General features: G+C 43.1%; 1 protein-coding gene across 3 annotated transcripts in view; it reads left to right on the forward strand.

Moving 5' to 3' along the window:
* LOC141923969 (alpha-2-macroglobulin-like) overlaps window positions 1-21,426 on the forward strand; it is a 40,544-nt gene that overhangs the window by 10,305 nt on the left and 8,813 nt on the right. The window contains exons 6-27 of one of the 3 annotated variants that reach the window (XM_074825741.1): window positions 352-520; window positions 2,392-2,476; window positions 3,199-3,322; window positions 4,053-4,167; window positions 4,303-4,412; window positions 5,221-5,376; window positions 5,655-5,882; window positions 7,571-7,634; window positions 8,390-8,532; window positions 8,897-9,046; window positions 9,260-9,430; window positions 10,141-10,240; window positions 11,651-11,777; window positions 12,045-12,273; window positions 13,331-13,457; window positions 14,044-14,165; window positions 16,730-16,781; window positions 17,400-17,483; window positions 17,612-17,788; window positions 18,693-18,777; window positions 19,314-19,470; window positions 19,760-19,834. In XM_074825741.1, the coding sequence (XP_074681842.1) occupies window positions 352-520; window positions 2,392-2,476; window positions 3,199-3,322; window positions 4,053-4,167; window positions 4,303-4,412; window positions 5,221-5,376; window positions 5,655-5,882; window positions 7,571-7,634; window positions 8,390-8,532; window positions 8,897-9,046; window positions 9,260-9,430; window positions 10,141-10,240; window positions 11,651-11,777; window positions 12,045-12,273; window positions 13,331-13,457; window positions 14,044-14,165; window positions 16,730-16,781; window positions 17,400-17,483; window positions 17,612-17,788; window positions 18,693-18,777; window positions 19,314-19,470; window positions 19,760-19,834 (2,850 nt within the window). The remainder of the gene's footprint in view (window positions 1-351; window positions 521-2,391; window positions 2,477-3,198; window positions 3,323-4,052; window positions 4,168-4,302; window positions 4,413-5,220; window positions 5,377-5,654; window positions 5,883-7,570; window positions 7,635-8,389; window positions 8,533-8,896; window positions 9,047-9,259; window positions 9,431-10,140; window positions 10,241-11,650; window positions 11,778-12,044; window positions 12,274-13,330; window positions 13,458-14,043; window positions 14,166-16,729; window positions 16,782-17,399; window positions 17,484-17,611; window positions 17,789-18,692; window positions 18,778-19,313; window positions 19,471-19,759; window positions 19,835-21,426) is intronic. The other 2 variants (XM_074825743.1, XM_074825744.1) reach the window with 2 other exon arrangements.

Here is a 21,426-nt window from a genome sequence, read left to right on the forward strand (position 1 = left end):
TTAGCAGGCTGTATAGCAAGTGAAAGAGACTGAAACTCCACTTACTCCTGCTATCCATCTCTTTGTCATGTTACCTTGACAGTCTGTCTTTCCCAGCTTCCTGGCCCCATCCTACTTAAGCATGCAGATAGAGCTGAGGAGGAGACAACACAGGACCTCCAGGGTTACAAAGCTTTCTTGTGTGCTAGTTATACAGAACTGACAGGTAAGTGCTCACAGATCCTCACAGATTATTGAATACTTACAGCTAGGCATTTCTCAGCTGGGATGTACATACACTGGGCACTCCACTGCTCTGTCCCTGGGAGCCTCCTGTGCTGCCTTGTGACCTTGAGTTACCCTCACCTGCAGGATCCCCAGAGGAACCGTGTGTACCAGTGGCAAGGGGTGGAACTAGAGACCGGCCTTGCACAGCTCTCCTTCCCCCTCACCTCAGATCCCATCCAAGGCTCCTACAAAATAGTCGTGCAGAAGAGCTTCTCCTCCTATGTGGAGCACTCCTTCAGCGTGAAGGAATACGGTAAGGAGAGGAGGTACGGGCTGCAAGTGTGGCTGACATCAATGCCTTTACTGTGACCTTTCAATTTGGGGTTTCTGGGAATGGCATGGAGAAGGGAGGAACTGAATACATAGACAATGGGGTTCAAAGGGGCTGACCCAGAAAGTACTGAGTATCAGAGGTGGTTGATCACTTTAAGGCATCTCTGCAACCCGCCTGAGCTTGTCTTTGTTCATAGTGCTCTTGGGAGTACAGGGTTTGACAGGCTTCCTGTGCATGGCTTGTGGCACCAACTTCAGCCAAATTTGTTTTAGTCACCTTTCAGTCCAGCAGCTTGTTGCAAGTAGCACTAGATACGGAGTAAGAGATGACAATATTTTGGTGACCCTGTTTTGCCTCATCATCTCCATCGGTTCCATTTCTCCACTGTAGTCCTCTCTCTTTTTCCTCTTCTTCCTTGTTTCTGCAAAAGCTTAGAAAACATGTTTGGTAGAAGACTTCAGTTTGAAGAACACTCCACAAATGTTACAAGCAGATGCAAACAGTCTGGTAGTAGAGACTGAGTAAGAAGAAATGTGCTGCCCCAGGGAGCACATATCCCTCAGATCTGTGACAAAACTTCTCAGGTGTTTGTAGACGTGTACTCTGGCTAGGCTGTGTGCACCTGAGAAGGCCACTGGCCAGTGCTCTTCACTCCCAGGCTCCCCCCGGAGCCCGAATGACCCAGCACATTGCTCAGAACCTGCTGTTTCTGGAAGAAACAGGGTGCAACCCAAAGAAGATTGTCACTGAAGTCCATGGGAGCTGGGTTATTTGGTACAGTCAGGCATGGTGGCTAGTATGGACATGGTCAATAATTTCAACACAAGCCAGGCTATAGGCTTCGGCCTGCCACAGTGACAGATGGGCTCTGCCTCCTCCCACAAAGATCATTCCAAATGTCCCCCAAATCAAAGATGTATGTCCCTTTCTTAGCCTCACACTAAACTCATTTTTCTTTTATTTGTTCTTTAGTCTCATTCCCCTGAATCTTCCCTGTTGCTAATTCTCTCACAGCCTTTTTGAGAAACGTGTCCTGAAGCTGAAACGTTGAGCTTTGCCTCCCATCCTAGAAGCAAATTTATGTCTAAACTGTTTAACTCAGAATTTCTTCCCTCCTCTTATTTCCTTGTACTGTGAAAAAAACCTCAGGTGCACCGCCTGGAAGCAGGCCATTACATGCTTCAGTCCAGTCCTGGGCTTGAGTAGTTGGGGGCTTAGGGTTGCAGGATGCAATATGGAAAGATGTATGTATTTTAATACTCAGGAGCAAAATATGCCTTTTAATTGCCACCCCTTATATCGGGCTTTATTGCTGCCTCGTCTACTTGAAAATATAGACCTGAGAGTTGATGGCTAAGTTCACTAGAACTGTCTGGACATGCAGAACAGTTTCACATGCCTAACAGCAACTTGGGATCTCTAGAACAGTAAGAAACAGCCAAGACAATCAATGATTCAAGCCTTTTCAATGTGGTAAATTACAAAACTGGTGAATGTGCTGCTCCAAGTCTTAGTTGCAAATTATGCGTTGTGAAACAACACTCAGGACCAGTGTGTCCTTCTGAGTGGGGATATGTAAGGGATTTACACAGCTGTCTGGTGCCAATGGGATCACATGAACATGCTCTGCAAATGAGGGAAGGTAAGGGCTACAGCCCTCCTTAATTCCCTTTAAACCCAAACAGTGGTGAAGGCTGAGAAAACCTAAGGAAGGGGTAGCAGAGCCGAACTGAAGACCACAGATAGGTGATGGTTCATGTTAAGATGATCCTGGCTCTGTGTTTGGGTTGCTGTGTAGTACACAGCTCTCCTTCTCTCTTCTCATATCAGACTTTCTCTCTCCCATCCAGTGCTGCCCAAGTACGAGGTCCTGGTGAAGCTGCCCAAGATGATCACTATTAAGGACAAGGAGCTTCCAGTGTCCGTCTGTGGTCTGTGAGTCACAGAGCTGGAGTAAAGCTCTCTCGCTTATCCTTCACTTCTCCTTTCTGCTGAGGACCAAAAGAAGAGCTGGGGAAGGTCTTTCATACTCTTCCCAGACATCTACTGCAGGCTTCTTCCACCCTATCAATCCTGAGACTGCTACTTGGCCTCAACAGGCAAAGTGAAGGGTCTTCTCTGTGTTCCTTAATAGATGATTCCAAACTGATCTGCAGCTCTCTCCTCCCAGTTTACCATACATTTTCTCTTTCTGTCTTTAACATTTCTTCAGTTAAAGCTTCTCTGCCAATCCTGAACCCTCAAATACTCAGAGATGTCAGATCAGACATCATTTAAACAGGTGGCACAAACCCAGTGTTCTCATTTTTAACTTGTAAACTGCTTCTCCTGAGCCTCTGGCTGTTTTTCTACTTCACTGAACCCTCAGCAGTCTGTGATACAAGGATACTCCTGGCTGAAATAATTTTCTTCAGACAATCTTTGTTGGCATTCCTGCAGAGACCTCCCACCTAGAAGAGATTCTAATGGATGATGGAAGAATCTCACATGGAAATGATGGAAATGTAATCACTAGAATCATTAAAATATCAGATTAGTCAGCTTTTGAGAAGAAATATTAGGAAGTCATACACAGAGATCTTTAAGGAGATGTGTCTGAGTGTGACTGACTAATTGTCTTATCATTTAACATATTGTTTAACACTTTGTGATTATAGGTACACCTATGGGAAACCTGTTCCTGGTTTGGTGCATGTCCAAGTGTGCCGGAAATTTTCCCATTCTGCTTCAAATTGTTATGGAAAAGAAGCAGAAGCTGTGTGTGAAGAATTCACTAGGCAGGTGAGTCCCAAACTTAAAATGTAGGGGCTTTCTTATGGGTAATGGGCAATGTTGACTAAGGGAGGCCAAATCTGTGACTGTTGGGAGATAGCAGGACATCAGAGATAGATAGCACTGTGTTCAGGGAGAAGCAGATGTTCTCAGAGGAAGGCATTCTTAAGAGGTGAGTCTTTAAACTGGAAACAGAACTGATGAAGAAAACCCCACAGCTGAAATCCTGACCCCACTAGTGACAAATCTCCAGTTAACAGCTGTGAGGTCCCTGCTATTGATCCCCAAACTGGGAGAAGAATCTGTGAAATAATTTTGTAACTGTGGGAGGGACTGTCAGGGAGCAAGGAGCAAAGAAGATGAGGAGAAAATAAGAAAGCAGTATTGTATATGGGTCAAACACAGGAGAAAGGAGAAAGGGCAACAAGGAAGAGAGTGAAGACAACAGAAGAAACAGGAAGAAAAACAGAACTAAGGAGGGAGTTAGCAAGAAAACTGGTGTGTACCTTGGAGAACCTCAAGAACTTGTCAAGTACCTCATAGAACACAGAAAATGTGTGGATGAAACACTAGGAAACAGGCTCTAAACAAGTTCTGGTCTTGGAGACAACCCTAGAACATAAGACTGGGGTTTCACAAACAGAATTTAAGCATGTTGGGTTTGGGGTATCTATTCCTGTCCCAGAAGGCACCAAATTTGTTCACAGAATTCCTGTTTTCTTTCCAATCCCCTGCTTAGGCAGATGCTCGTGGGTGTGCTTCTGGTGTGGTGAGGACCAAGATATTTCAGCTTCAGCGGAGGGGATATGAGATGAGCATTGAGGTACAAGGCAAGATCACAGAAGATGGCACAGGTACATATCACGTGGAGGTGGCAAAGTGATGGCAGGCCATAACAGGGGGGCCTGGCAAAGATGAGGAAGGTCGAGTAACATGTCTAGAAATGCTGCTATTCATTAATGATCCCTCTTTATTGTGCTCTCTCTCAGGAATAGAGATGACTGGAACAGGCTCCTGTGGAATCACACCCGTCATGAGCAAAATCAGCTTTGACCTGCTGGACTCTCTGTACAGACCAGGGATCCCACTCTTTGGGAAGGTAGGGAACTTCTGAGACCCTGGACAGTGAATGGCCTAGCAAACTCACAAGTGCAGAATTCCATCAGATGGAACTGCAGTATGTGCAAATGACATGGTCAACCTTCCTCTGCCTTTGCACAGGCAGGTAAATTACTGATAGTTGGGACAGTCTAGCAGACACATGTCCCTGAACCTCCTGACAGCACAGAATAGAAGGCCTGTTGTTCTGACACAGTTCTGACCACAACACAGATAGGAGTAGTGACCTCATCAAGGGCACAGCCCCACAGTACCCAAACAGACTGAGCAGAGCAGGGGTGGTGATAGCAACAGGTTCCACCAACAGTCCAGTGACCACCAGACAATATGAGGTGATGAGCCCGGGCTGAGCTGAACCAAAAAAGTCCAGTTAACCAGATGGGAACAGCAGGAGAAAGAGCTGGGTGTAGGTCTACCTCCAATGTAGCTTTAAGCAAGGACTGCAGCAAGGCACAAGCCTGAACTTAGAGTTCCTGAATCAAGAGGCAGATGACAGGTGGTGGAGGTCCCAAATGAAGCTGACCAGGGGAATCAAAACCTACTGAGGAACTTAGGTCCCTGACAGATAATTCCCCTGGGCCGATCAGATTGTTTTGCTGAGAATTTTCTCAGTCAATGCCTCAGACAACTCAGGACTCACCTCACACATGTCCACATTCACGTCTTTTGTTCTTCTCTGTAAAGAAACATCCTGCCTGGCAAGGACGAAAAGAAGGAAGAGGTTTTAGGACTTGGGAATTATTTTCTGTTTCTAGTCTAAAATCTGAAGTTTGTTTTTGCTCTGTTAGGTGAAGCTGGTAGATGGCACTGATGCTCCAATTGCCAATGAAACCATCACGATTTCTGTGGATTCTGTGGAAGGGAATTACACTACAGATGAGCAGGGACAATCCTGGTTTTCCATAGACACTACCACCTTCACACAAGCCTCCCTGGAAATCCGAGTGAGTGGCAGAGACAGGGCAGAGGAACTGGGGTAAGCCTCTGTCTTTCTGATCAGCAGGGGAAATATCTATCCATGGGTTATCAGTCTTTCTGCCAATTGGAAGATAAAGCAAATTTCTTCGCAGGTCACCTCTCTTCTGTGTGTCTCCTATGCATGTTTTCTACCTTCTTCTAAGAATGGGAAACATAAAACATACCCAGAATTTTTTCTGTGGACTTTCATGTGACTTGTTACCTGGTTTTGGTCAGCTATGAACTTTTTCTTCTTCTCTATCAGGCTGATCATAAACCTGAACTGAACTGCTATGACAGCGAATGGATCACACCTTCATATGAGCATGCCATGCGTAGAATAAATCGGTTTTACTCCCCCAGTAAGAGCTTCCTCAAAATTGAGCCAAAGCCTGAGACATTAACTTGTGGTTCCCCCACGGAGATCCAGGTGCACTATATCTTCACACCAGAAGCCATAGGAGAGCAGAAGAAAATTGTCATTTACTATTTGGTAAGAATTATTTGTGGCTACTTTGATCTATGGCCAGAGAGCACTGTGGCACGTATAGCTACGTTCCATGATGAGCAACCACAGCACCTCTATATGGTCAGTCCTTAGCCAGTAATGATACAAAGAGTTTGAAGCAGAAAGTGTGGCCTGTGGCAGTGGGATTTAAACACATTTCAGTAATGTTTCTCATGTTGTCTTCCATGTGCAGACATGGGTAGGGTGTACATGTTTTATTAAGAACAGAAGAGAGACAAAATGTTGCTGGAGAGTGCATTTTCTTGGGCACAGCCATCCAAGACTCTCATTTCATAATACTCCAACCCCCAGTTTCCCCCATTCCAAATTCTGGTTCATATACGGTCACAGCTCAGAAACCAGCACCCCACAACAAGAAGATGAAAGATGAGGAGGAAAGCTGTCTCCTACTCAGTTTTGTAGTCTACTCTTTGGTAGTCATCTGACCACTGAAACTAAAGCAACACCTCTAACTACAGTACCAGAAAAGCCCAGTAAGCTTAGAGCTTAGGCCGCATATCAGGCAATGATGGAATTGGGACACCACAGTAATTGGAACAGACTATAATATGCTGGCATGGAGAACTGTGAATTGGTTCATTCTGGGGGGCAGAGAAGAGAGACTAATTCAGCTGTGACTGAACAACGATCTATCAGTTTCACTTGGGAGAACAGGAAGTATCTGATAAATATTCAAATAGAACTTCTTTCCCCCTAAATTTGTTTTTCTGGTTATCCCATTTAATGACACTAGCAGAAGAGGTGAAAGTAGCCTTGGAGAACTAGAAGAAATAAGTGGAACAGACACTCCTGTTCTGATGGATCGTACAGAGCATCACAGGGGGACTTAAACTGAGATTAGAAAAAAAGATAACAGAAACCTGTGGTAGAGATGTCCATATGCTTATTTTCAAGACTGCTAACAATAGATTGAAGCACAAGATTCCTGTTTATCCTGGTAGCCTGGGAAACTGGTCTTAAGTTTATACATACAGCAGGTAACGAAACAGTGAGGGAATTTACATTTTTATAGGCGTGGATCCCACACCTTGAAATTAAAATATGGTGCTATGGAAGAGATATTCTACATGGAAAGTAACTGTATAAAAGGCGTTTTTGACTGTGAAAAGGAAAACTTTTTCTAGAAATGAGGAAACCGCAGGTAGCATTCAGGCTATTGCTTACTGCCTGACTCCAGGTACCTTATTCAAGCTCTTATTCACAGCCTGTGCTCTTCTATTCCAACTCTGTGTGAGTTATGAAACTAACCCTGATTAAATTTTTCTCCAGACTGTTTCACAATGCAACTGAAAGTGGAATGAGGAGAACTTTTGATCCTCAGTCTGTTCCAAATTGTTAGAAATGTGCGTATGACCCCAAACTTGTGTGTGCTCAGAGGCAAAGTGCATTTGAACCTGATCTATACACGCAATATGTACAAAAGGGAAGCCAGATCTGACCAGTGAGGAAACATTGCTCCTCCTAAGAGTGAATATTTCTGTCTCCAAAGACCTAGTAAATTCCAGTCTGGCACTCGGTTATATCTTCTCGGGTTTGCTCACCATTGGCAGTGCTATTCATACTCACACTCTGCAGTTATCCCAGTGAATGTTCATTCTCCTTCCTTTCAACATCAGTAGCAACAATTATAGGAAGGTTTCTCTGTCACACAGGTGATGGCCAAGGGAGGCATTATATTAGAAGACACCCATGATCTGACTGTGAATACTGGAGATGGTGAGCAGAACTATGCATTTTTAGCCTCTCTGATGATAATTTGGGGTCAGGGGGGGATATAGAGAAATGTATTTTCAAAATTAAATCTTTCTAGATTAAGTGACTTGGGTTAGTTTTGTTTTCTCTGGGTTCTGTCAGGTGCTATTTTTTTGATGAAAATTTTTTTAAAAGTCATCAGAAAACATGCATAATGTTTTGGTCATTTTGTGACATTTGGTCATTTTGTGTAATGTTTTGGTCAGATTGTGACATGAAGCTCAGGCCCAGCAAGAAAGAGTCCTTCAACATAGAGTGACATTTTCCATTGTGATTGGAGTGATAGTTTGGTGTTCCAGTGCTTGCTTAGCAGTGACTTCACAAAGTTATTCTTCCAGCCACTCTGCAACCTTGACTGCTGACACCCATTACAATGGTCCTTTATTTCTACTTTTTTTCCCTCATTTATTTTTTGTAGACTACAGATCTTGGAGCTTGAGGAAAAAAAGGGTTGGAAACATCAAGAAATTATGCTAGATGTTAACTGGGGAAAATCTAGAAGGCATGTTGAGGCCCACCAAACTCATTTCATTTGGCTATTACACAATCACTATTTAAATGCACATGTCTTCAGCAACAACCATAGACTTCAGTCACATATTCCTGCCCCTCCTAACTAAAAATGTGCAGCATGAGTGAACTTGACTTTTTTATTGGAGAAGGTAAATGCATATACTGGAACTTCTTGTATGTTGCTTAGTCTTTTTTCTCTCTGATAGCTTATGGGACATTTCAGTTGACCTTCCCTGTTGAGGCAACAATTGCTCCCCTGGCACGGATGCTTGTGTATACCATTTTACCCAGTGGGGAAGTCATCGCCAGTTCAGCAGATTTCCAGGTTGAAAGTTGCCTCCCCAATAAAGTGAGTATAAGTTAGGGTTTATGCAATCCATGTTTCTCTTGTGGCTAGTAGTTCAGTTATGAGTTCCATGAATGGAGGCAGAATTCACAATGGGTTCATGAAATGATCTGACCAGATGTTAACTGAGGATTAGTGACTGAAACTCCAGAATAAGGTACAAAGCCATAACTATAAAAAGTGGAGCAAGACAGAATAAGAAAAAGAATCATTGATCATTATTGATTACATTGGTCAAAGCTGAATATATATTAGAAGAACTGCAGGGCACTAGCAGAGCTCAGTTCACAAGGCTAGATGCTTCAGTGCAAAAGCATGCAACAGCATCTGGAAAAGTGGCTGCTTTAACTTCCTTTTGGGGTTGCAGGTCAGATTGAGTTTTGTACCCAAGGAAGGTCTTCCTGCCTCCAACACACGCCTACAACTCCATACCTCACCAAGGTCCCTGTGTGCCCTCCGTGCGGTGGACAAGAGCGTTCTCCTTATGAAGCCTGAAGATGAGCTCTCTCCCAGCTTGGTAAGTCTTGCTGTTTCTGGTAATGAGCAAGTACAAAAACCAACCAAGTACCTATAAACACCACTATAGACAAGGGGCCATGTATTTCTATAATTGCATTCACTACACTTGTTTTTTAGAAGCTGGTTTTTATTGATGAAGTGTTAGGTAGTGTCTGTGTGCCTGTGAGTGCTGACCTGCCACATTTTTCCCTGGTTGTTTGCATTTCTCCAGGTGTATGATCTTCTCCCACTGAAAGAAATCCGGGGTTATAGCTTCAAGGACTACTACCTGGAAGAAGAGAATGTAAATCCTTGTGTGTCACTTGACAACATATTATTAAATGGATTTGTCTACATACCCATTTCTCCTGATGGTGAAGGTGATGCCTATGACATTCTCAAAGTAAGTGCCAGCCTTTAATTTTTCTTTGTTATTCCTTTTTGGAATTCAGTCTCCTTTCTTCTTCTCACCTGTTCTGAAGGGATTTTTAATGAACTTTGTTGTGAGCTTGCTAACTTTTGTACACAAGATAATAACCAGGCCCTGCATCTGTGTAGCCCATGGTACCCGAGCATTTCTCTGAACCATTAAAACTTTGAAAGTCTCCTCATTGCTAGTGGAGATACCTGCGAATGGGCTTGAGTAAGGAAACAGTCCTGAGAAGTGACGTCTGGTGCCATAATATTAGAAACTCTCCCTTCTCAGTCATGCATGTTCTCTCTCTATCTGGTGTAGATAGGTCTTTAATAAAGTGCCAGTTTCTTTGATAACACACAAAACCACCTATGCCCATCCAGAGAGTCCTGCACAAGACTTTTTGGGTACCCTCGATCTAACGCTTTTCACACATGTCATTTTCACCCAGGCAGATGTCCCCAAGGCAGACCTGTGGCCTTAGCTTTCCATCTGATCATGCCAGGATTTAGCCTTAGCAGGAGTGTAACATGATAAAGCCTCAACATCTGGGTTGAACCAGCCTATCTGGCATTTACATACAAGCCTTTGCTATTCTGATCGTTACCAGACAAGTACATCTATTCTTCACATACTAAAAATAGTTTATTTTCAAAAGTGTGTTTGCATATTTTTTGTTCTTTCTCTTTGTTTACTAGGAATTGGGCTTAAAAGTCTTCACTAGCAGCAAGATCCATAAGCCTGAAATCTGCCAGCATTACCCAGGACACGTGATGGAAAGGAGTTACAGTGGTTCTAGTACCTCCTTCATTTTACCTCCCCCACAACTACCTAAAATTTACCACCCTGTTTCTTTCCTTCCCCCTACTTCTCTGAATATTAATTACACCAGGCAGATCAGATTTCGTTCAGATATGCTGACCTAATTCAGGATCACTCCCTTCTAGACTCAGTCCTGAAATATGAAACTGCTCCATCTCTGCCTGCTTATCCCCAGCTAGACTGGCGTGCCTGGTTAGAACTGTGTGTGCTCAGTGACTCCCATGCCAGCTCCTACAGCAGCGATCCAGTAGGCACTAAAACAGCCTGCTAGCTCCAAGTAGTGGCTTTTTTTTTCATCAGATCTGAGTCCAGGTATAGAAACCTAAAAAAAGAAGTCTCTACTTCTAGGCAGTCATGTTCCAGCAATAACTAGAGGAACAACTAGGGCAAAAGTGGGCCAAGACAAACAAGAAGGTGGTACAATTCCATGGGTAGATATTTTACCAGTGGAAGCTGAGAAATTTGATTCTGTTCCCAACTCTCCCACTCACATGACTATAAGAGGCTGGGTAGGTCACATCACTTCTCTGCAGCTTCAGTGACTGTGAAGACAGAATAATGATAATACATTTTTTTCCTCAATAGTTCTCAGATTAGAAAAGCTACACTCACCTATAACGCAACACTCATCTATACCAGTTCCAGTCACTGACTTTTCTGGTGCAGTATCCCAGCTCCTGTTAAAAAGTGACAGCGTTTGGTCTGGTGATAGCTTCTAGCCTTCTATTCATAACAGATCAGATCTTTGGTTTTGAAATGCAGGGTTTGTCTTCAGAGCATGGCCTGAGACAGCTGGCTGCTTTGAGAAGATGTAAAGTTTTCTAAGGCTGATGGAAAGCCTTTCGTAAGGCACAACACTATGCAACAGTGTGAGAAAGCATCTCCCTGTTCTGGAACCGGCCAGAGATGTAAAGACCCATATTCATCTCAAAAGAATCTTAGATAGAGGAAGGGCAGGTTAAGTGTGGCTTCTGTTTCTGGTCATGTATGAACACAATCAATTCTTCAAGCAAATTTAATAAATTATGTTCAACTGTAATACCCGGAGGCAGTAAGTTCCACATTTGACTCTGTATTGCAAAAAAAATGTGCTCCCAATAACATCATCATACATGGCTCTTTTGGAACTGCTGGGTTTGCTGGCAGTGGGGGAAGAATGTTCAACCCATCCAATCTCTGTAAGAAGAGCAGCAACGTTAGAAAAAATTAAATATTGAGATGACAACAGAGAAATATATTTGTTTCCAGTGGCCAAGGTTTCAAATTGTTCTTTCAGTTTTAAAATTTTAGCTAAGAATAACCACTACCTGGAAGGAAAGTACCCTGAATTAAAACGGAGTTTGACATGTCTTCTCCTTTCTTCCTATCCTTGAACAAATTTACCAGTCACTGCATTGAATCTGCTTGATGATTTGGATGATGAAATGACAGAACATATGGTTGCTGGCAATCCCACGGAGACCGTCCGGAAGTACTTCCCTGAGACATGGATCTGGGACATAGTTTCGGTGAAGTAAGTGTTTATGGGAACGTAGAGTGTGGTCACTTGGGCAAAACTTCAGAAGATATTAAAGCCTAAATGGAAATATCAATATTTCTGTAGACAGAGAGATTTTTCAAGGTCACTAAGTATAGGATGCTTTGGGAGGACATGCAAAAGCTAGTGCCCATATCCCAACAGGTCAGGAGTTTACTGTCAGCAGGTGGTGTTCAGTAGGCTGAGAAAAACATAAACGATCACCAGAATATAACTGAAATCTTGTTCTCTGACCCTTGTCAGCTCTGAGGGAAATGCTGACCTAGATGTGACCATCCCTGACACCATCACCGAGTGGAAAGCCAATGCATTCTGCACTTCGGCAGACACGGGCTTTGGCCTGTCCCCGACAGTGTCCCTCAGAGCCTTCCAGCCCTTCTTTGTAGAGCTCACCCTGCCCTACTCTGTGGTGCGTGGTGAGTCCTTCACGCTGAAAGCCACCGTTTTCAACTACCTGGCTGCCTGCATCAGGGTAAGAGATATTCACAACTTTGTTCGGTCTGACAGCTTAGGGAAGGCTACAGTGGGCCACTTATAATGTGGTTTCCCAAGCCAGGCGATTCATCTCTGACTATAATTTCATATAAGTGTACGTATGTAGGAATCTTGGTGTATTTAATGAAGGAGGAACATGCTTTTCCTACAAAGTTTTGAAAGCTGCATTTGGCTCAGAACCTAAAGCTCTGTTGCTGAGGGCCTGGCCTTGTCATCACAGATTTATGTCATTGTCCTATAGAAACGTGAAATTTGGGTTATCCACAGACTCCAGGTTCATCAGGGTGGATATCTGTGTTCAGCCTTTAGTCTCATCTCATATAAACATCTCACAAAGTATCACGCCAGATCTGCTGGAATACGCAGACTTCCTGTGATCTGCCCCTAAGACACTGAGCAGATCTATATAGCTTCACTATTCTTATCTGCATTATTTCACCAGCAAAGAAGACGAGAGAATCTGGGAGGTGATTCAAACAAAATCTCAATCACCTTTGCTCAGTTTTTTATAAATACAGACTTCTATTCTAAAAGGAATGAAGCTGAAACGAGGGGCACTGATCCAGCCATTCCAATGCACTCTCATTTATTTCCCTGTCTTTCCTGTTTTGTTTGCTGTTTTCAGGTTCCTTACTCCACTCTCCCTTGTTCCCTTAGTAGCTTTCCCACTATTAGTGTTTTACCTCTTCACCTAACTAATCATGAGGGGGGTCTTTTATTCATGGCTAAATTTGTAGCCATTTCTTTGCCTTTACTCACACAACAGATCCATGCTCTCCATTTTCCCAGAATCTTATTTCCTTTCCAAAGATACATGTCCTGTTCTCTACACTTACATCCCCGATCTCTTCCAATTGTACACATCTCATTCTTTTCCCACTTTATCACCCAGTTCTTGCTCTGCAACATCCATAAGTTCTTAGTCCCATGGTATAACCAGCTCCACTACCCCTTTTCATGTCCTGCACTGTCTCCAGCAACCCCAGCTTCTCTGCAATTCCAACCTTCATAATACCTCTCTGTGCAACCGACAGGTCAGTGTGTCTCTAGCTGAATCTACTCATTTCCTGGCTACACCAGTAGAGAAGCAGGAAGAATCCTACTGCATCTGCGTGAATGAAAGGAAAACTGTGGCTTGGGCAGTAACACCAAGATCTCTAGGTAAGAGAGCAGACAACAAGAAAATACTGGGATCAGGTATCTGTGGATGACATCAGATCTTTGGAGTGAGGAGCTAGGTGACTCCAAACCTGTCTGGAAGGGTCTTGTCGATGTAAAAAGTCAAAGTCCAACCCTGAGGTTGAGACACTACACTGGGATGCTGTTTCCAAGTCCTAAACAGACTGTTTAAGTGTTATGGGCCATAGTTTTGTTAACTTTTGATGAGAAATCACAAATTTGCTTAATGCATGCAAAGCACTCATTCATTCCTGTTGTGGAGCTGAGAATGTCTTAGCTTGAAGTGGCTGGGTCTGAAATATTTCAATCAAAGCTTGCTTTCTCTGAAGCCTCCCAGAACAAGACTGATTTACAAGACCTGCCCCTCCACTACTTTTCTTGTTTATGGACTAACACCTGCTCTGGTGGCCATCATGAAGGAGGTGGCCTGGATCAAGATAAAACACTGTCACAAGTTTCATTCTCTTGGAAAATCTTCTCTAACACACCATAGAGTGCCCAGCACAAACACAAACCCACGTTTCCCTGGCTCTGCCCGGCAGGGCTGGCTGACCCCTGTTTCCTCCAGGGCAGGTGGAGTTCTCGGTGAGCACTGAGGCCCTGCAGAACCAGCAGCCTTGTGGGAATGCCATCGTGGAGACCCCTGAGAAAGGGCAGAAGGACACGGTCATCAGGCAGCTGCTGGTGGAGGTATGTGCGCTGCTGAGTTTGGTGGCACAGAAAAGTAATAATAATTTCATACTCCACAGAAATAATTGCTGCATGATAAAGGTTTTCTGTTTTAGCCATGATAGCAGCAATAATGGCTTGCGTGACTCTTATTCTGCATACTTTTATAAAAGAAGCATTGATTAATCTCTCACGGGCCAACAGAGCTCGTAACTCATAATGTTGCCATGACATAGTAAAAGCATGGTGTTACATTACATAGTGGGACAGAAATAATAAGTCAGGCAATAACGACAGGTTTTTCCCAGACACATCATCTGAGAGATAAATGAGAACTCCTTGGTTTTACCTCTAATAAATCATAGGGATAGGTTGTAAATGGAAGATTTGCCAGAAACCTTATGCATCTCCTCCAGCACAGCACAGCCAGTACTCCGGAATATGGAACTCACCACAATTAACAGATCCTTCCAAACAAAACTACCATCATTGTTCTGAATTGGCTTTATTACACTTTTAAGAATGTTCAAAAACTAACTTTTAATTTTTGCATTCTTTTGTACATTTTTTTTTCTTAAGCAATGTTTTGCAATGATAAAACCACAGCTTTTCCCGTGATAAATAGCCAGTCATAAAATTAATCCACAGTATAAGACTCCCTGTAATATTAATAGCAAACAAAGAGTACTAGTTTGTTGTATAGTGAAATCTATATAATATCACATGTCGATCCTATGCATGACAGGAAGGAATAATTGCATTTAACAAAATTAAGTCAGGAGTAATATGTAACATTGCAACTCCTTCTTACATTGCAGACATTCCAATTTTCGGTAAGGCAGAGCTAGGATTCATGTAATATGGAACTTCAGAAAATGTTTTGCTAACCTGAACGTAATGATGGAACAACAATCCTCTCTGTTAGGCTGCTTTTTTTTTTTTTACTTTCACTTACTTACAAATGAATTTGAATGTAAAAGTGCATTTTGTGTATCAGGGCATGAATAACTGTTTAACATTTCAGGAAAGCATCTTAATTTCATATATGCCTTCAGAAAAAAGAGTGTTTATCTCTGAAGATACTGAAAGATCAGAAATGTAAAGTCTTTCCTCCCACATGGTGACAGACTGAAAATAACTGAATAAGCATTAAAATTACTTCTGTGGGGGTGTCTGAGTACTGGTTTTACCCTGTTATTGTAATAAAGTAATTAATCTACAGCAAACCCTGACTGGATAGAATCAGAGATTAGCATCCAAGGCTGAACAATTAATTAGCAGGGGTGGATACAATGTGATCTTGCTTGGGGTGCAGCTGCATTGTCCCAAACATATTGATTTGAATATCCCCTTCAGCAGACAGTGCAGCCCAGAGAGAGAGAAGGGAGTTTGCCAGAGCCCCTGGGGCATCCTGTTCCCCCTTGGGAAACCAAGTCTTGCTGAGAGCTAGTTGGGAAACAGGATGTTTTTTCACCCAGGAATGTCTCGACTGGAAAGGAAAATCTTTCAAATAGTTACAGTTTGTATGTTTTAATTTCCTGTTGAAATGTTCAAAAACAAACAAAACAATGGATTTCTCATTTAGTTGCATTTCAGAATGACATACTGAAACAAACAAGAAGATGCCTTTTCAAACAGAAGCATTTAGCTTCTTCTGTTCTCTTTTTTTTTTTTTTTTTCACCTACTCTTTTAATCTTTGTCTTTTCATACTGAAGAATGAGAGACAATGTATTTTAACTGTGTGAGAAAGCTAAGTTTTGCTTGTTTACATGCTGGAAAAAATTTTCAGCTGGCAAAGGTTGGGAACCAGTAGTGAAGCAATGGGAACTCTCCTATTTTGAGGCTAAAAAAATTGATACAGGGACCTCACTGAAATACACTCTGACAAAATACATTTTCTAGTAAATATTTGATTCCTGAGTTTTCTGCAGAACCTGTTCAACCAGCTCAACAGAAAACAGGGCTTCTTCTCTGACTTCAAAAGTTAGGCTAAAAGTTTTTGAAACGGAGGGATACAACCACCAGTTGACCGCAGCATATATTTAAACTTCGGGTGTTGTAACGTGTTACTTGTGGGTGCACTGGAGTGCTCTAGTTGCCACCTGTCAAAGCTCTTGCATACGTATCCTACCAGTGTCCCAGGCATTCAGGCATCATCCCAGTCTGAAGAGTTCTGCTGGACTGGGCCAAGGTGGGTAGCGCCTTGGACGACAGAGCCCCATGGCTCTATTAGCACTGTCAGTAACATCATCCTTCTTGCATGTTATCATCTGCATCATAACCTGTGAAGCTACAGGGCCTCTCTCAGTAATAAGGAAGGAAAGAACATGTATTAAATTTCATGCTTGTAATTAGTCAGTATATTATAGTCCTTAATTATCCTCAGTTTAGCATACAGAAGAAGAAACTTCATAAGCAATTTCTAAAGACTTTTCAGTATAATGAAGTTATTACCACAGGAGAATTTAAAAGTATTTAATTTCCTTAGAGCCCCTTTTAGTTTCCCTCTTGAGATTTCTTCTTTTTCTTTTTTGTTGCTGTTGTTTCTCAGTTTTTGCTTTTTTTTCTTGCTTTTTTCCCCAAGCCGGAAGGGACTGAGGTGGAAACTACCTACAACTCTGTGCTCTGTGCATCTGGTAAGAACCTTTTGCTTTCTAAGACTTTCTTTGCTGAGGTAGAGACTAAAGGCAAAGGGAGAAGACAAGGTTTGTGAATGCTCTGCTCTGAGAAGAAAGGTGAAGGGATCTGATAAAATTGAACAAACTAGATATATGTCCAATTGGTAGTGAAACTAACTCTTCCTAAAGGAGAAGAGCCGAGACTGCAATGGTCCCTGCAATTACAGAGGCAGAAGCATATCCCTTAGGAACTGAGGCTGACTAAGTCCCTGTATGGAGAGAATATCTGGGATTTAATAGGGTTATCTCTAACATCTTTAATTCAATGGGTGTAAAATCACAAACCTGACTCTGCAGTAATCCAGGTCTACGCATCAAAGCTAGACTGGAAAGTGTATTTGTTAGTCAAGGCCAGGTGAGAGTGCCACACAGAAGTCCATGACAGTCTGTGTGTGAGGGTGTTGCAGGCCCAACAAAAAATTTGCAGCATGGGAAACTTCCACAATAAAATTATAGATAAATAGATTTGTCGAAGGCAGAAAACCCCTGTGCAGGGGTGTCTCACCCTCTTAGCTGCTACCCATGCATTTAGATATATCTGGAATTTTAACCAAACTGATCTGTTTTTTATCCTAGAAAAGTCAATGTCAGAGCCAGTCTCCCTGGTTCTCCCAGAGACTGTGGTGGATGGCTCAGCCAGAGCATATTTCTCAGTACTAGGTAAGTGAAGCACTCTTACAGTGTCACATACAGTTTTGAAGCACTGTCATGTTTCTTCAGGCTGTGCTCAGTCTATTGGCAAGCCCTGAACTGTGCGAATTCACACCAGAAGTTGTCCCATTCCCCAGGCGACATCATGGGCACTGCCATGCAGAACCTGCACCAGCTTCTCCAGATGCCATTCGGCTGTGGGGAGCAGAACATGGTCCTGTTTGCACCCAACATCTATGTCCTGGACTATCTGAACAAGACAGAACAGCTGAGTGAGGAGGTGAAATCCAAGGCCATTGGATACTTAGTGAGCGGTGAGCTGGGACATGGCTTTTGCTTCTCTGTTCATTCCTTCCTTTGGCAACTGGGTAAGGACACTATTGGCCGCTGGCATGCATGATCTGGGGGAGGCTGTCCTGGTGCAGTCTCTAGAAGGGAACATGATACTGTGGTAGGTCAAGTGTATGTAATACAACATCTATAAGAGAGAATCCTGTGCTTAGGTGGAGGTGCAGGGTAAGAGAGGGCAACATCCAAACAAGAACAAAGAAAAAGTCCAGGACTGTCAATAACTCAAGAGTTCTCTCCGTAAGAAAGGATATACGAAATACATAAACCAGACTGTAACCATTAATCGTGGCAGCTGCTTATGTAGATCTCGGACACTCCTTAGGATTAAGATCTAGGAAGTGTCACTCACCTTTGACTAGGTTAGAATGTTAACACACTATCTAGGACATGTTGGCAGACATAACACCGGTGCATATGGACATGGTGAGTATCTGCTGACTAACAAGGAACTGGTTTTACTCAGCTATTTCACAAAAAAATTGCACTTCCTCCAATGAAAATGATCCTATTTTCTGCATCCCTATCCTGTGTGGGGCTCACCTTTGTATTCAGTTCTCCTCTGAGAACTGTTTTCCCATTTCTCTCAAGTCTGGGGTACATTTACCTCTCCTCACCAAGTTTAGACCAGAGAGTGGCAATGACCACAGATACCCAGTTTACAGGTGCTTTAGGAGAAAGGAGGAGCACAAGGATGGAGGTACTTGGAGCTGTGGGTTTGCCCCAACTTCCATTGTAACACTGAGCAGCGTAGCTCACACTTCTTCCATTAGAAGGGGGACACTGTGTCCCATGTCTGCTACATTTCCTTTGCATGGCTCCTTGAAAAGCACTGTGACAGCTAAGATATTCCTCCACTCTCCGTTTCAGGTTATCAAAGGCAATTGAAGTACAAACACTGGGATGGTTCTTACAGCACCTTTGGGCCTCGTTATGGGCAAGGTGGGAATACCTGGTAAGACTTCAGTACCACTGGCTTTTCATTTCTGCTTTTCATGCCCTCCCTTTCCTCACTGTTCTCTTGTGCTTGGTCACTCTGGAGTTTGAAATAGAGGTGAAGATGAAATTGTGATCAGATCAGGACATCATAGGATAATCATGTGGGATAACGGAGCAGGGAAGGATGCTAAGGGAGATGCTTTTTAGGTTTGCAATGATGCACTGATAGCTACTTACCTCCCCTAAAACACTTCTTCGTCTCAGGGTGACCTGCAGGATGCCCTAGCTAGTTCTTGTTAGCAGAAGATGGTGATGAATCCCCAGAGTCCCACCAAGCTGCAGCCCTCAGGGCTATGCATGGCAGGCCCCATTTAACATTGGTCCCTATCTCACTGATTCGCTAAGCTAGCTCAGTTTCCAACCATTCCACTGTGATCAAGTCCTGTAGTCTCTACTGTTTTCCTCCAGAACAGTGATGCCCACATGGGCCCTATGACCTCTGATGGATACAGGGCCTGCTCAGGATGTCTCAGTTCCCTCTGTCACTTTCAGGCTCACAGCCTTTGTCCTCAAGTCCTTTGCCCAGGCCCGGCCTCACATCTTCATAGATGAGAAACACATCCAGGATGCTTTGGTCTGGCTCACTCAAAAGCAGAAGGAGAACGGCTGTTTCCGCAGTTCTGGGACACTCCTGAACAATGCCATGAAGGTAACGTGTCTGCCTGGTTGGCTCCACGTGGGTTTTGTCCGGTTGGAACTTGACCATAAGTCACTCTGGGACCAACAGAGCTATTTCAGCACTTGGGGGCTGGGGAGGGGGCGGGGAGTTATATATGTGAGCTATCACAGAAGCAAAAAGAAGCCAACAGCAGCTTCTGAGAACTTGCCATGAGAAGAAGGCTAGGAAGAATTTGTCCCTGCAGGATGTAGATATTTAGCACAGGGAGAAACCAGTGGTGTTGCTTGGGATCAACATCTACTTTTGTGGTTTCCTGCAGGGTGGAGTGAATGACGAGATCACGCTGACGGCTTACATTAGTATTGCATTGCTGGAGATTCCTCTGCCTGTAACCGTATGTGTCTGCACCCCAACCCGAGTCATAGGTGGTACTAACCTGCCCTACTTGTGGCCCCCTAGATTATCAGGTCTCTTTACCTTTTGAAAGAAGAAATCCTGTCTGAATATTCTTTCCGTTCAAGCCTAGACTGGAATAACACTTTTCCTCCATTTTCCTCCCCTGTCGAATCCTGTTTCCCATATACACATTTCACTTAATCTTTTTCTGAGTTCTTTTGTGGAGAATCATGCTTTTGCTCCTTTAAAAGAGTACAGCTTGGATTAACAGTGAGTTAAATAATATTTAAATTTCTGAAATGAGCCAGATATAGGTCTTCTACACCTGCAAAAATCCCTTTTTGTTTGTTGGAATAGTACACTCCTGTTGAACCACCTGTATGGGCTTATTGTGTTGACACATCAGCACGGGTCTGTAAAAAAAAGGTGGCATGCTCAAGGATTCATTCTCATTTTCTCTGCCTCCTCTAGACTGTTTTATGGGAAATCCCCATCCTTAACGCTTGCGGAATAAACTATACCTATAGGTAATAAGGTATACCTATAGGGAATATCATAAATGGTAGTCTGTGAAAAGCCTGAGGCCTATTTAAAAGTGATATGGATGTGGTCATTCTGATCCCTGAGTCTGTGATCCTCTCACTGTGAGAGAAGCCCCTGGTGCAGGTAAAATTGGGGTGTGAATTGCAGCAGAAGGACTGCTGAGCCAGGATGGTTGTTGGGCTGGTGTAATCCCTCTGCTCCAAATGGAGTAGGGTCTATTTTGTGATGAAAGTTTTTTTCCTGTATAGTAAGAAGCAGCAGAAGGAATTATTTTGTCAGTAGGGTGACTGGATGACATTAACTTCACCAGAAGAGTATTCTTTCTTTGGTATGTGTTGTGTTTAGATGGCTAGTTCTCAGGCAGAACTGTCCTGGGTAACAAGGATGGTTTTCATCTCTCTGTCTGAGACTAAAAGTGCCACTGAATGTGAAGGGGTTTGTGAGAATCCGATTGGGATATGGGTGCATTTCAAGTTAAGCTGCAAGGACTCCTGAGCATAGCACAGCCCTCAGGTATTTAATGCTATGGCCAAGCATACAGAGTATTTCTGTAAGTAAAATAAGCCATATTAGACCCTTCATAAAAAATTTATTCGTACTGTCCTAAGCATGTGTATCTACTGCCACATCCTATCATTAGACTGAGCTCCTCCCCAACACTTATCTTACAAACAGTAGTAAGCATTGGAACCATTAGGTGAGGCACAGACCCAACTAATTTCAGTTTTATTCTTTGATTTCTCAAAAGCAGTTTAACTGTTTCTCCAAAAGTGACCACAGAAGATTTCATCTCCTAGTAGACACCCACTGACGGCAAAGTACAAAGCCAATGAAAAATAAGTCTTTTCCTTCTAGACCATTGATTAAGCTGTAAATGTGCTGTTAGGCTTCAGACCATTGCATGCCCCCCCGCCACCGCTGTGTTATTGCTTCAATTTTACATCAGTTTTTCCATCACAAATGAGAAATAGTCATGTGTCTTGCTGAAAGGATGTGGAGTCACAAGTGTCTGTTACTTAACAGACACTGTGTAGCTATGTGAAGTAG

Source organism: Strix aluco, chromosome 5 (assembly GCF_031877795.1).
Source record: "Strix aluco isolate bStrAlu1 chromosome 5, bStrAlu1.hap1, whole genome shotgun sequence".
NCBI classification, from domain to species: Eukaryota; Metazoa; Chordata; class Aves; order Strigiformes; family Strigidae; genus Strix; species Strix aluco.